At 52.4% G+C, this 14,820-nt stretch overlaps 1 protein-coding gene across 4 annotated transcripts in view; it reads left to right on the forward strand.

The window, feature by feature from the left end:
* Positions 1 to 6,976: 6,976 nt before the first annotated feature.
* NECTIN1 (nectin cell adhesion molecule 1) overlaps positions 6,977 to 14,820 on the forward strand; it is a 177,212-nt gene continuing 169,368 nt past the window's right edge. The window contains exon 1 of one of the 4 annotated variants that reach the window (XM_075909739.1): positions 6,977 to 7,716. In XM_075909739.1, the coding sequence (XP_075765854.1) occupies positions 7,635 to 7,716 (82 nt within the window). In that variant the 5' untranslated portion in view covers positions 6,977 to 7,634. The remainder of the gene's footprint in view (positions 7,717 to 14,820) is intronic. The other 3 variants (XM_075909740.1, XM_075909742.1, XM_075909741.1) reach the window with 3 other exon arrangements.

Below are 14,820 nucleotides of genomic sequence, written 5' to 3' on the forward strand. Positions count from 1 at the left end.
TCTGGTATTTTCTAAATAAGCTGTACTGTAGATTGTGATGTCATGGCAAGTGTGTCCGGTATTTTTGTCGAAACCATCCGGCAACCCTATTCTCACATGCCCACTTTTAGCGACAAGCAAGAGAGCCAACAGACTTCCAGGGCCACTGGGCAAGGCTCTGCGCTCCCAGAAAGGGCGGGGCCTCAGGTGGAAGGGGCGGGGCCTCCGGTGGAAGGGGCGGGGCCTCCGGTGGAAGGGGAGGGGCCAGAACTGCCAGCCCTCAGCGCCACTCGGAGCACAGCGCTGGGCCCTCCTCCAGCATTGTGCACAGCATACAGTGCAGCGCTCCTGTGGCAATTTAATGCGCCTCAGGCTCTTTTGAATCACGGGGGCAATTATCCCTCCTGCCTCCTCTCAGTGGTCCTGGCCACTAAAAGCTGTGCAGTACAGACATACCCTCAGCCACTTCCAGCTGCATTCTCCTCGGAGCGATCCATCTAAGCCACGGCATCCGTTCCCCACCTCGCCAAGGGTTCTGGGCAGCATACCGGACCAGATCCATTGCAAACGGCGGCCTGTGGAGTCAACGTCCATGCAAAAAGCCCTGGGTTCATTAGATGCCCCCTCAGGTGAAGAGTAGCTGGCGATTCCTCACTGCACTAGGAGGAGTCTGCCCATTCCCAGCCAAATGCTGTTGCATGCTTTAATTGCAATTTCAGGACCATTAGCAGCATGACAGCTCATATGACAGTGGGCCAAGGAACAATGCTATGGCTTCCTAGTATCTGGGCCTAGGCCAGGATCCCAAGGGAAGCGGGGGCTGTATCAACAGGAGCGCTCTCATTTGGTGAGTCCCCGCTAACATGTGTCTCTTTCTACCCTCGCTTTAAATTCAGAAGTGGCAAAAATCACTTCCCAATGAGATCAGGGAGCTTTTATCGTGTTAGGTTTCTGCTGGATGACAACCCAGCTGAAGTTTTTCTCTTTGTTTTTAGTGAAAAGTACCTGGAGCTATTTATTAATAGGGTTTGTGGGTTTCGCTAGCCGGGGCTTTGTGTTCTTGCTTTAACCTGAGTTCAGACCTTGTCTGCACTTAAGGGCACCATCAATCTACTGCAGCTATGCAAATAGCGCAGCTGAAATGGACAACCTCAGCAAGGCATCATCTGTGTGGTAAGGTTAGCGAGGGGCTGCTCTCCTGTCAACGCCGGCTACTCTTCTCCTCCTGGTGGAGTACCGGAGTCAACAGGAGATCAATGTGTTGCGTCTACAGCAAACACGAGCAGGCGACAGCCGGCAGATCGATCGCCACGGTGTTGATTCACCCCATAGTGTAGACAAGGTCTCACATGATTATGAATAATCATCAAGGCACCACACCACAAATGATTGTCCCACTACACAGTTATGATGATGATGATGAGTATGAGCATCTCCCATGGGAGTTATGGACCCTCAGGTGGCTGACAAGGCCAGTCCTTGAAACACAAGTTCTGTTATAGTGAGGACAGATGTTTCCAGATACAGGAGGCTGTTGGCCATGACTAGAAGCCAGTCTCTCCTTCCTCCTGCGCCCCTTCTCTTCAGCATGCCGGCAGGCAAATTCAAAATGCAGGAAGCCATCGCGTAGGAGTTCTCTCCATTGTGAGCAATCCTGGGCGAGTGTCTCCCCAGTGTCAATATCAATATCAATGTTGCACTCCTTTAAGTTCTCCTTTAGCAAGTCCTTATAACGCTTCCGCTGTCCTCCCACGTGATGGTGTCCTTCTCTGAGCTGAGAAAACAGGACCTGTTTTGAGAGGCGATGGTCTGGCATCCGAACAATGTGACCAGTCCGGCGAAGTTGCTGCCGGATGATCATTGTCTCGATACTGGTGGTCTTTGCCTCTTCTGGAACACTCATGTCAGTGCGCCTGTCTGCCCATTTGATCTTCAAGCAGAGGCAGCGTTGGTGATGCCTCTCAAGGATTTTCACGTGATGTCTGTAGGTTGTCCAGGTTTCAGACCCATACAACAGCGCTGGGAGAATGACAGCTTGATGGACAAGAAGTTGAGTGTCTGTTAGAATGTCAAGTATTGGAGGGGTAGCCGTGTTAGTCTGAATCTGCAAAAGCAGCGAGGAGTCCTGTGGCACCGTATAGACTAACTGAAGTGTTGGAGCATAAGCTTTCGTGGGCAAAGACCCACTTCGTCAGATGCGTGTAGTGGAAATTTCCAGAGGCAGGTATGTTAGAATGTCATGATCTTCAAAAACCCTGTGCCATAAACGAGCAAAGGCTGGCCTGGCACAGCTCAGACGATGCTGGGTTTCCACATCAGTATCTGCCCTGGATGAAAGACAACCTCCAAGGTAGAGAAAATGATCAACATTCTCCAGTGCCTCTCCATTGATTTTAACAGATGAGGCACATGGGACCTCATCTGGAGAGGGTTGATGGAGCACTTTGGTTTTCTTGATGTTGAGGGTGAGACCAAGACACGCGTAAGCATCAGCACACACATTCAGGTGCTGAAGATCTTCCTCAGAGTGGGCAAAAACTGCTCTGTCATCAGCATACTGAAGTTCCCTCAGCCATAAGGTCAACCTCAGTCAACTAGATCACAATGGGAGTGGGGGGAGTTTAAACTTCATTTACATTAGGGAGAAGGGTATGGCGAGATTGGGATTAGCTAGTCGCTGTCTACAGGCCTGTTAACAGTATAGCAACTATGCCACACAGTTAAGCAGTTCTGATGCCATGCCTATAGAGGGCAGTGGTTCACACTCATTAGTTCATTGCAATAAACAGTAGCACAGCAGAAAACCGTGCCTCGAATCTGTGCCTTTAACCTTAAAATGTGATAGATGCTCTAAAAATACCTGGATAGATTAAAGAGCTAGACAGACCGGGCATGATTTTCAAGGATTCCGGGTAGCTGCTGCTCCCGCTGACTTCTTCTGGAGTTGTGTTCTCAGTAACGCATGAAAACCAACCGCATATTTGTGCTACTTGGGAATAACATAATTCTTTCTTGCTTTTTTCCACAAATGTAAAAGACCATACAGAAATCTTTGCGTAGCTTGCCAATTAATTAGAATTACAATCACAAATGATAAGCACCCAGCAGCAAAATAAAATTAAAAGGAATCTCCCCCCCCCCCAATGATGAATTAATCAGACAACTGATAAATCAAAGTAGCAAAATAGCCCATTTTGGAACCTCAGTTCTCCCCACTCCTCAGCTTTACCGTCAAATAAATATTGTGTAATTAAACTTGGAAAGGCCCTGCTCTCACTGCTCTGTAAATAAAAATCCACAATCAAACCAACCCTGCATTTCTCAACACTCCATGGTCATCTGGGGCTGATTTGAATCACCCTCAACCTCCATTGATATTATCATGGGGTAATAAACTTTGTTGTAAGTCGGTGTTTTACCAAGTGGGTGGCATTCTCCCTTTGGGGGCTTGAAGGCCAGCCCAGCCCTTTCCCTTGTTCAGCAGAATCTCAACCGTCATTTATTTTTAGAGGTAGGCAGCTTGCGGTCCGAGGGCTCACTGGGGTTCTACGAGTGGCCCAAGAGACATTTTGTCCCCTGTTGCTCGCACACAGGGCTGCCAGATTCCGCTGGTTTCCATCCGTGTCATTTTTTTCCTGAAGTGACATGGGTGTAAAGCCAGGGCACGTGAAGAGAGGTGGATGCTGATTGTACATAACTGACCATGAAAGCCATGCGCTCCCGCCACATCCAATCAAAGTGTTGCTACGATTCAGTTGGCACCCTCCCCCGCAAATTCTAGGTACACAAGTGCACTTAGAAAAACAATTCTATCCTAGGAGACCATCTTAGTTACAACAATCTTGCATCCCACTGAGACGAAGGAGGCTGCTCATGCGGCCTGCTCACTAGCCTAGGTTGCCCAGCACTGTTCTAGATGCTACGGCTGCAAGTATAACATGTAAAACAGGACGTGAATGCCTCCGACAAAGCGACATCTTGCCTGAGTTTGCAGAAAGCCTAGTTCGGAGGTTCAGAACTGCTCCTTTTATCTCAATGGAGGTGAACTCAGACACTCGGGACAATATTTTAAGTATCACCATTTTATTACTTGTCATCAAGGCAAGTAAACAAAGGAGAGGAGGGGTCGTGTTAGGACAATCTAGGTTATGATGCTGCAAAATGTGAAGTGACTTGATCTCTACGAGGAAGCAGGGGAGGCAGGTTAAGAACATAAGAATGGCCATATTGGCTCAGACCACAGGTCCAACTAGCTAAGTATCCTCACTGTCAACAGGGGCCAATGCCAATTGCTTCAGAAGGAATGAACAGAACAGGACATTTTCAAGTGATCTAATAATCCCTGTTGTCCAGTCCCAGTTTCTGGCAGTCGGCCGCTTAGGGACACTCCGAGTGTGGGTTTGCATCCCTAATCATCTTGGCTCATAGCCACTGATAGACCTACCCTCCATGAACTTGCCAATAGACTGCTCTTTAACAGAAAAAGGCAAAATGAGATCCAGTGGCTGAAAGGTGAAGCTAGACAAATTCAAGCGAAAATGAAGGTACACGTGTTTTAACAGTGGGGTAGTTGACCACTGGAACAACTTACCATCCCCTGTCCATTCTCTACCATCACTTGCCTTTAAATCAAGACTGACTATCTTTCTCAAACAGATGTTGTAGATCAGGCAGAGGCTTTGGGCTTGATGCAGAAATTCCAGGGTGATGTTTTCTAGCTGGTGTTATGCATGAGGTCAGACTAGATGGTTCTAATGGTCCCTTTAGGCCTTAAAATCCATGAATCTATTAACTAAACCTCATTACTACGTAATAACCTTCATTATTCCCAAACAAACCTTGTATCTGGCTAATCGGCTTTGTTACAGAACTGTCCAGCCTTCCCTTGAATGGCAATTAGCTTCTACGGGAAGAAGGGGAAAAAAAGGAAAGGGGTGTTGAAAGAGCCCTCAGAGGTATCTTTTTATAGCTTCCGTCTTTCCACTCACCATTGTGTGCAATATCCTTCCCTACTGATTCTGTCCTTTTCTGTTTGCCAAGCATTGATTTGTTCCTGTGTTGTTTCTAATGGAGCTTGAAATCAACATGACTTTGTTGTTGTTGTTGTTGTTGTTTGTCACTTCTTTGTTTGAGATTCAGCATCCTTGTTGATGCCAGTGTGCCTTGTTGGTTAAATACTGAATTAGCAAGAGGGACCTTTGAAAGAAGAAAAGATTGTGTTTTTCTAGATCCTGTGTACAAGTCATTATTAAAAAAATGATACATTGCGTAGCGTTATTTCAAAATAACTATGCGAACATCCACACAGCCATTCTGCTATTTCGAAATAATTTTGAAATAACGGGTGGCTTGTTCCGAAATCTGTAAACCTTGTTCTACAAGAAATAATGCCTATTCCGAAATAGCTATTTTGAAATAAGGCGTGTGTAGATGCTCTGCTGCTGCTATTTCGAAATAGCCCCTCCCCAGGGCCATTTGAAATTATTCCTCCCCAGTGTCTCCTGGGGCTCTAAATCAAGATAGCATGTCTACATTAGGGAAGCCTGCCTCCAACTCATTTTGATGCTTCCCTGCAGTGTAGACATGCTATTTCGAAATAAGCGATTTTGGAATATATATTCTGGAATAGTGATAGAAATGTAGCCGTGTTAGTCTGGTCTAGCTGAAACAAAATACAGGACTATGTAGCACTTTAAAGACTAACAAGATGGTTTATTAGGTGATGAGCTTTCGTGGGCCAGACCCACTTCCTCAGATCAAATAGTGGAAGAAAATAGTCACAACCATATATTTAATTAAATTTTAAAAAATGAACACATATGAAAAGGACAAATCACATTTCAGAACAGAAGGGAGATGGGGGGGAGGAGGTAAATGTCTGTGAGCTAATGGTATTTCTGTTCTGAAATGTGATTTGTCCTTTTCATATGTGTTCATTTTTTTAATTGTATCCTTTGGTATATATGGTTGTGACTATTTTCTTCCACTATTTGATCTGAGGAAGTGGGTCTGGCCCACGAAAGCTCATCATCTAATAAACCATCTTGTTAGTCTTTCAAGTGCTACATAGTCCTGTATTCTGGAATAAAAGCTTCAGGGGGTAGCGGAGTTAGTCTGTACTGGATAAACTTAAAAAACAACAAATAGTCTGGTAACACTTTAAAGACTAAGGAAACATGTAGATGGTATCATGAACTTTCGTGGTCACCCACTTCTTCAGATGATCAGAGTGTTGGATGTCCAGAACTAAAATAAATAGAGGTGAAGGGAAAGGGGGGGGGGGGGTGGAGGGAAGAAGAAAAAAATGGGATGAGAAACAAGAAGAGACAGTGGGTATAAAATATTAAGGGGAAAGTCGATCTGGAATGTAACAGGAAAAACAGTCTATCAGCACCTAAAGACGGGATATCAGAAGAGGCAGATGGAATAGTTTATTTCGAAATAAGTGTGCTGTGTAGACGTACCCTTTAGCACGATCTATTCCTGTCTCCCAAGTGTGCTAGGCTCTCCCAGGAGATCTTGCAGTCTATGGACAAGACAGCCTATGGATGCTGGAAGGGGAAAACAAGACAGGTGGGAAATGCTTGAAGGCAGGCACCTGAGGGTGAACCAGAAGTCCTGAGTTCCTGGTCCCACTACGTGGAGCCACAGAACCGCTATGACTTCGGGGATTAAACAGAGCGAAACAAAACAAATAGCGGATCCTCTGCAGATCGTGGAGGGGAGGGGGGGGTTGGTCCTGTTGAAACTGATGATCCGTTGGCAGCATCGGGCCCAGTGTGGCTGAGCGCAGAGATGGGAGTAAGTTAAACTCGCTTTCCCCTGGAACTCGGGCTAATGTTTAGAGTGGGGAGGGGAGCCCCAACTAAGCGAGCCCCAGCCCGAGCTGTGAGCGGGGCCGGTCGGCTGCAGGCCACGGCCGGTGGAGAGGGGCGGAAAGGGTTAAGGCTGAGCCCTCCTCCTGGTTTACACGGGCTGACATCACGGCGGAGGAGCGGGCTGGGATCCGGAGCCGGGCGCGCGTGTGGCTGCGCGTTCCATTGTTACCGAGCGGGGCGCGCACGGGAGGGAGCCGCTTTCCCCGCGCGGATGGTCCGCGGAGCCTCCAGCCTCTTCCCCCCCGCAGCCGCCTCTCGGAGCCCCGGGGTCCCCGGGCTGCCGCCGCCCCCCGCCCTCCCTCGGCCCGCCCAGCTCCCGGAGGAGAGACGCCAAGACATGGAGCGCGGCAGCTCGCACGGGACCAGCTAGAGGAGCGCAGCAACGTGGACTGGAAATTAACCAGCCTCCGCGCAAAGCCCGGCTCGGCGGCGGGGACCAGCGCCAGGATCCGGCGGGGGCGCATGGGGATTTTGCCCCCCCAGGAAGGGCTCCGACCTGCCCCCAGGCTCCGGAGGGGGAGGCGGTGAAGGGGAGCATGACCTGCCCGCTTGGATCCGGGGCTCGGCGGTGCTAGGGGGGGACAGCCCGGCGGCAGGAGGAGCGCGGCGAGCAGCCCCAGCCGGGAGGCTGTGCGCGGTGGAATCGGTGGATTTTTTCCCCCAGGGCAGCCTCGCCCTCCAAGCCGCCGTTTGCTTTGCGGTGCCCTTTGCACTATTTGGGGGGGCGCAAGCCAACCGCTCCTCCGCTCCCCGCGTCCGTGCGAGGCAGGAACGCCGATGGCTCTCCGGCTGCAGCCCAGTTGCCCTGGGTGCTGGTGGACTCCTGGAGTTTGCTTGCTGCTGGCGTCGCTCTTCCCAGGTGAGCGAGGGGGACCCCATCTCGCCAGCCCCACCTCCCCGGGGCCCGGCTCTCTGGCAGCACGGGGGAGGGGCGCGGGGAAGTTGGGGTGAGCAGGGTGGGTAGGAGATGGGGGTTCTTGCTGCTCAGAAGTCGGGGCGGGGGGAGCAGAGCTACTTCTTGCCTGGCTTTGGAGCTGATGCGAAGGTATCTGCGTGGGGCGGGTGCCGCATGGAGGGCGGGGGGCAGAGACCATCTTTTGCCTGTACAACGCCAGGGGGTTGTTTGGGCAGCAGCCGGGCTCCGAGTCCCGGGCTCAGCTCGCTGGCTCCAGCCGCCTCTGGCCAGGCGTGGCTGCCGGGGTCCCCGAAAAGGGCTGGGCGAGGCGCACAGGGGTTCGGGGCACTCGTGGGCCAGCGCTCACACCCAAGCCCCGCTTTCCTCGAGGGGGCGGGGACGGGGGGCGGTGGAAATGTCTCGGGAGTCCCCCGCTGAGTTATCCCGCAGCCTGGGGAGGGGAGCGGAGGGACCTTCTCCCAGCGGCGCCTGTCACGGTCTCGATCCGCTCCTGGGGGCCTGATTCGGATCCGCGGCCACCTGTGCCAAACCGGAGTGACTCCGCAGCAGTCCTCGGCTGTACGCGTGGGCAGCGGGGTGTGTATGTGTGTGTTGGGGGGGGTGGCTCGTTTCTGCCCCCCCCCCCGCGGCCTGACTCTGGGGCAATTCTGAGACTGACCCACTTTTCAAACTGCCCCGGCTCTGTGCGGCACCGAAGGGGTTTCGGCGAATCCAGGGTCCTGCCAGGAAAACCAAAGGAGGCTGTCAGTTTAGCACTGGGGGGGGGGGGGGGGCATTGTGCTGGAAAATGCGTTGGGGAGGCAACTGGACAGATTTCCCCTTTCGGGACTTAACCCCTTGGGCCCAGGGGAGAAGGGCGGGGCTGGAGGGAGGTCGCGACAGGGAGACCCCTTTGCTGTGCGCTCAGAGCAGAGGGGGGCTGTGCCAGAGGGGAGCCCTGCATCCGCTGGCTGAGCAGGGAGCCCCCCGGACTCCTCTCCGCTGCTCCCCACTGGAGCTCCAGTCCCGCCCTGTGGGCTGGAGGAAGAGAGAGGGGCTCCAAGCCCCTCGCAGGGTTCAGTGGGTCGGCCCACGTTGCAGCGGGCAGACCTGGGAGCCTCCGGGATGGGCCACCCCCAGGGCTGGGCAGCTCGGTGCGTTGGGAGAGGAGGGTGGGTCTTTGCCAAGGCCTGGTGCTGAGAGGCAGGAGTCCAGAGAGTCTGTGCCAAGGAGCAAGGGAAGCAAGAGCCCGACATGACCCCCCTTAGCCCCCTGCCCGGGCGAACAAGCCCCTGCTTGTGCATTGCAGAGGACTAAGGTGATGGGTGAAGCCGGGCTGGGGTCTTCCCCAGCTCACTGCTCTCCCGAGCCAGGCAGCTCAGCTGTCTCAAGAGCCTCTCTGAGCTGTGGCTTTTGGCAGGCAACACGCTCCAACTTTGCAGGAAAGCGTTGGCTGTGAATGCCCTTGGAGATTTTCCATTCGGGGCCTGGGCTAGGTCACTCCCCGCACCCAGCCAAGAGCATGGATGGTGGGATGAGTCTGCAGGAGCCGAGGGATGAATGGTTTGCTCTGGCAGATGAATAATGTATCCTCAATCACCACTGAAGCATAGGAAGTGCCTTAACCAAAGAACAATAGCTTTCCCTATTCATTGCTCCAGTTCCTCCTCCGCCACCCATGTGCTAGAAGAGACCAGGGCTCCACCTAATCAGTGTCCTGCTTCCTGCTATGCTTAAGGCTCCACTGGAAGTCCCATCGCCTGCCTTATTGTGATAGATCAGTGCTTTCTGTCTACTATCCTTCCCCCATCTCTCTTGGAGCTCACCCATCCGGTGTGGTAGTCTGCCTCTGATTTGCAGAGACACACAGAGTCAGCTCCACTACATTTTTGCGATATTCCTTCCTGACCCTGCAGGTGACCACTCTGGGCCCTGAAGCATGCGTGTTGAATAGTCTAAGCACTGGTAACAGGTAGGCGTCCCAGACAGGAATCAGGGCTCCAGTATGCTAGGGGCTGTACAAACACTGAACAAAAAGATGGTCCACGGGCCTCAATGAGCTTATGAATGGTAGGTTTCGGAAGCAGCCCCATTAGTTTGTTTGAGCAAAAACAACAAGGAATCCGCTGGCACTGTAAAAACTAGCAATTTTACTAGGGCATAGGCTTTTGTGAGTTGCCACTCACTTGTTCAAATGCATGAAGGGATAGAAAAAGAAAAAATTAGCTGATCTAACACTCCCGTCTCTGAATCCCTACTCTCGGTTTCTTTTTCTTTCCCTTCATGCATCAAAAGAAGGGAGTGGCAACTCACTCAAGCTGATGCCATAATAAAATTGTTAGTTTTTAAGGTGCCACCGGATTCCTTGTTGTGTGAGCGTCTGAATGTTTATTAAAGTGCTCGGCCACCTCCGTTCCCAGTGAGTTCTGCAAGTGAGTGAGGCGTTACATTTAAAAGCTGGCGAGAGTGTGCATGTTGCTCTCCATATATAGCCACTGAGAGGCAGAGGTGTCAGGGGAAAGGCAGGGAGAGGTGGAAAACACAGAAGGAAGCTCTTTTTCATCCCCTGGTCCACCCCATCTCCCATGCACACTTTGCTGAATAGAATGGTGCAAGACCCAGGAAGGATTAAATGAAATCAGGAGGCAGTTTTAATCTTCTCATTTGGCTTCTGCCAGATCTTTCATATTCCTCTGTTCAATGCAGATTTTTTTTGTTCCTCTCCTGTGTGCTTTTCCCTCCTCTTTCCTCTCCTCTTATAATGTTAGCTTTGTCTTATAAGGAAATAAAAGTTCCTTGTCATAAAAAGCCGTCAGAAATCCCTTATGACAATCTGTTTCACAAATTGTCGTTAATGCAATCTGCTCAATCGCCCATAACGGATTCAATTCAGGGCTCCTGCAGTCTCCCATGCGAATCTGCTCTCTTGTCCTTTTAGAGCCATTATCAGGTACCATGTCAGGCCGTGGTGGAAAGCTTCAAAGATATTAATGGGTACCGGCCTGTTCAAAACCACAGGGAGCTGGAGAAGAAAGAAGCCAGTCAGCTGAGTCCCAGAGGCTGGGACACTGATGGTTAAGTTTATGGTTAAGAAACACTAATAGTCTCCCTGTTTATCTGCAATGGAAATTGGTGCAGTCTGAGGCACAGCGGGTCTTGTGGTTGAGATGGGTGACTTGGCGCCAGCAGATCTGGTTTCTGTTCCCAGTGCTGCTACACACTCCCCATGGGACTACAAGTAATTCCCTTCTCGTAAGTTGGGGCAGTGATACTTCTTGAGTTCATAACAGGGCCTGAGAAGGTTAGTTTGGAAGGTGCTTTGAGATTCGCAGAGGGGAGGAGCTATAGAAATGCTCAATGCTTTTATAAGGCAATTTGCAGCTCCAAAGTGCTTGGATGAACACCGAGGAAGTCACACTCCAGTTATAGTGTCCTACAGGCCCTAGGTCAGACGTGAGACTTCATTGAAATTCAAGGGGAAATTTTCTTTCCAATGCACAACCCTCTGGAGAATCTGTCATCAGACCATTCGCCAGGCCCAAGCTGTAGATCTGTATCGGATGCCAACGGGGATTGGTCCATATTATCATCTGAAGAGCAGCCAGAATATCATGAAGCATCTGTTGAAAGGCTGAAGCTTGCAAACACCCAGTTCCTTGGTTGGATCCGGGTCAGATATTTTTCTTGTGCACTCCTGCAGCATGACAGCCACTGCACCGGACTATTTTGGGAAGTGAGTGTGTGTGCTTTGTGACTGTTTTCTCATCAAATATCGGCAGTGCACTGGAACCTGCCGGCCGAGTTTTGGCCTGGAGTGAATTTATGGGTGTGTATGTGTCAGCATGGGTTGAGCGTTCCAGCTGGAATTGGAGCCAATTTGGCTGACCTGAGTTCAAGTAACCCAGCCACTCTGCAGTTACCATGGGGGGGAGGGACCATTTTGGATGAGTGGTTGATGCAGGGAAGGCCAGGGAACAGGACAAGGTTTTATTTCCTAGCTCTGTCTCTGAGTCTGTGTGACTGTAGGGTGAGCCTCTTTGCTTCCTTTTGCCTCCGTTTGCCCCGTCTGGATAAGAGGTTCTGTAATATTTGCCATGTCACCGGGCGTTGATTAATTGGAAATCACTGGCAGACTCTATGGGGGCTGCAAAGCAGGATTAGGCAGAGAGGGGGATGCAAAGAGGATGCTGGGATACTAATTGCTAACCCGTGGTTAATAGTGCAAGTGGGCACTGGCAGAATCCGACAGCCCTTTCCTCCTGGCTGGCTCTCCCTCCGGCTTGATGCTTCCCATTGGCAGCATCCAGGGAGGCACTAGGGAGCTGAGAACGATCCTTCGGGCATCTCTCGCGCCTTCGCTGAGTCACAGCAGGAACCGGGCAAGCAGGCTCCAGTGACCTGCTTCCCAGACCCAGATTAGCTGGTGGCACCCACAACAGCCTGCCTCTCTCTGCTGCTGGAGCGAGCACTGATGGGCGTGGTGGAGAACCCAAGATAGAGACGTGAGGCGAAGAGGGAGGGAGATGCTGGGTCATGGACCTCTCCAGGGACCTGTCCTTGCTGTAGCCTCGGGAAATTCGCTCCCCTCCTCTACACACATTGTGCCATTAACAGGCACGGGGGCTTCACCAGGAGGGCAGCCAGCCACAGCCAGGCCTGGGAAAAAGAGGCCACGAGAAGGCTGCACAGTGTGGGGCCCCACCCGGAGGAGAGGAAGAGAGAGGGTTGCCATTCTTGTTGGATGTATTCCTGGAGGTTTCATCATGTGACATAATAGTTCAGGGAGTCTTAATCTTTCATTCTGGGAAACCTGGAGGGTTGGCAACCCTAGGAAGAAAGGGCCCGGGGCCCACAGAGCCGGAGGAGGAAGTTACACATGGAGCTTTGGAGGGACGAGTTTGCAAGTCCTCAGCCCCCTTGCCTTTTTTGAGTATGTGGCAGACTGTCTGCCGACTTGTGCTGAGGCCATGGCAGCTCTTCTTTCAGCATGTTGGGCCAATGAAGATGTCTGGCATTAGCTGCCCTTCCCAAGGTGGTCTCTCTGCTGTCCAGTAGTGAGACCCCCCACATAGGTCTGTCCTGAGCCCCCTCTGTCCAGTGGGAATGGTTTTTGCCCTGATCAGGAGAGGGTGTTTGGGAGAGTTTCCTTAAGGGTGCTGCCTCCGTGGGCTGAGAAGGTTTGGGCCGGGAGGATGCTCGGAAGAGCCAAAGCAGAAATTAAGGGGTGTTGGAAATCCTGCAAATACTCCTTCCCCACCAACTGCTTTCCAAGGCTCATAGGTGGCCACGCTTCATACCGGCCCTGCCGTGGTGACACCGTGCGAGCAGGTGTGCACACAGACAGGTGCTTGTCTTTTCATGCGTGGGGGTGTGTCTGTGCAAGCGTGCGTCCAGCACTCCGTGTGTGTGCATGTGCATGCCCCAGGAATGCACCTGTGTCTCGGGGGGGGGGGGGGGGGGGGCGGAGGAGAGGTGTTCAGAGATCTGCGTGTGTGTGGACAGGGGGGTGAGTTGGCATGTCCGTGTGTCTTCCTGCACGAGCCAGCCGGGTCAGTTGATACGACAGGCGCAGATGAAATACTGGGCAGGGCAGAGGGTTCCTAATCAAATAATGCCGTGAGAACGGTTCGCTTATTCAAATGCCTCGGCGGAACTCTAGCCAGCTCCCCAGATCGGTGGTGCTTTGGTGCCAGGAGCTAGCAGGGCCGGGGGGCAGACTGCAGTCCCCCTGTTCCCGCCTAATGTCGGCTGAGAAATGGGCTTGGCTCGGTCCTAGAGCCACCAAGTCAGTCGTGGCCCTGCCGGCGTCTCTCCTCACAATTGCTTTGCTCTTCCTCTTCGTCTCGGGGCCGGTACAGGAGCAACGGCGACTATAAGGCATTTGAGCAGGGAGCAGTGACTCTGGGTGTAGGACACGGGTATCAGTCACCCCGGTGCCCTAGCCTGGCCTGGCTGAAGCTCCCTGCTCTCTGGGACTGTGGAACAGACTCAGCCTGTGCTGGGAATGGGCTGCTTGACACCAGAGGAGGATCCGACAGTTCCCCCTATTTCCTCCCTTCCTGATGCCATTGGGAAGGGAATTTTCTGTATCTGGGACCCTTCCCCCTTGCAAGATGTACCCGTGGATGCTGGCGCTCAGTGAGATCTACAGTCCCCTCCCTCCAGATGTTTTTGTGGAGGACATCTGTATTATCCGCTAGATCCAGGCAGAGAGCAGATGAGCCCCCACCCACCCCAGGGCTGGCATTTCCGCCCTTGGGCTCCCCAGCGCTGGTCTGCCCACCCTAATCTGTGGTGCCGTGAGATTCCAGCCCACCTGCCCTTCCACGTTGCATATGCTTGATGCGCCAGGACGCAGCTCCAGCAAGGGGACAGGGACAGTGGTCTTTCTGCATCCTGTGCCTAGGCTCTGCCTCGCTCTCCCACTGCTCCTACCTGGCACACTGGGGCTTGGAGCCCGTCTGGCTGAGGGTGTTTTCGGTGGCTCTTTGAATTCTCCGTTCACCATATGAGTGGCTGGGAGAGATCCGGGGAGGAGCAAGTCAGCTGCCTGCAGAGAGAAAGGAGCTGGGTCATTTTAAGAAGCAATGTCTTGCCACGTCCCGTGCGGACTTTCTTCCTCTGATAGGGGCCCCTGTTGCAGGGGAGGTTGCTGCAGCCTGGGAGAGAAAATGGCGAGCGACCCCCCACTGCGATACCGGGATGTTGCACAAGGGCCTTCGGATCACATCATTGGCTTGAAGCAGCAGCACGTGCCACATGAACCCCCATCTAGGGAATGGCAGGTGCCACTCAGCCTCCGTGTAATGGGGAGTAGCTGTGTCTCCTCTCGGCTCTCCATCCTTTCTTCCCAGCTCTTCTTTGCCTGGGCTTACGCATGGTATTGCAGTCATCTTTCCTGCCCAAGCAACCCATTTAATCAATCGTCCTTCCTCCTTTCCTCCCTCCCTCCCGCTTCCTTCCTCCCCCCTTCCTTCCTTCTTTCCTTCCTCTCTCTCTCTCGCTCTCTCTTTCTCTCTTCCTTCCTTCCTTCCTTCCTTCCTTCCTTCCTCTCTCTCTCTCTCTCTC

The sequence above is a fragment of the Pelodiscus sinensis genome, chromosome 26 (assembly GCF_049634645.1).
Source record: "Pelodiscus sinensis isolate JC-2024 chromosome 26, ASM4963464v1, whole genome shotgun sequence".
NCBI lineage: Eukaryota > Metazoa > Chordata > Testudines > Trionychidae > Pelodiscus > Pelodiscus sinensis.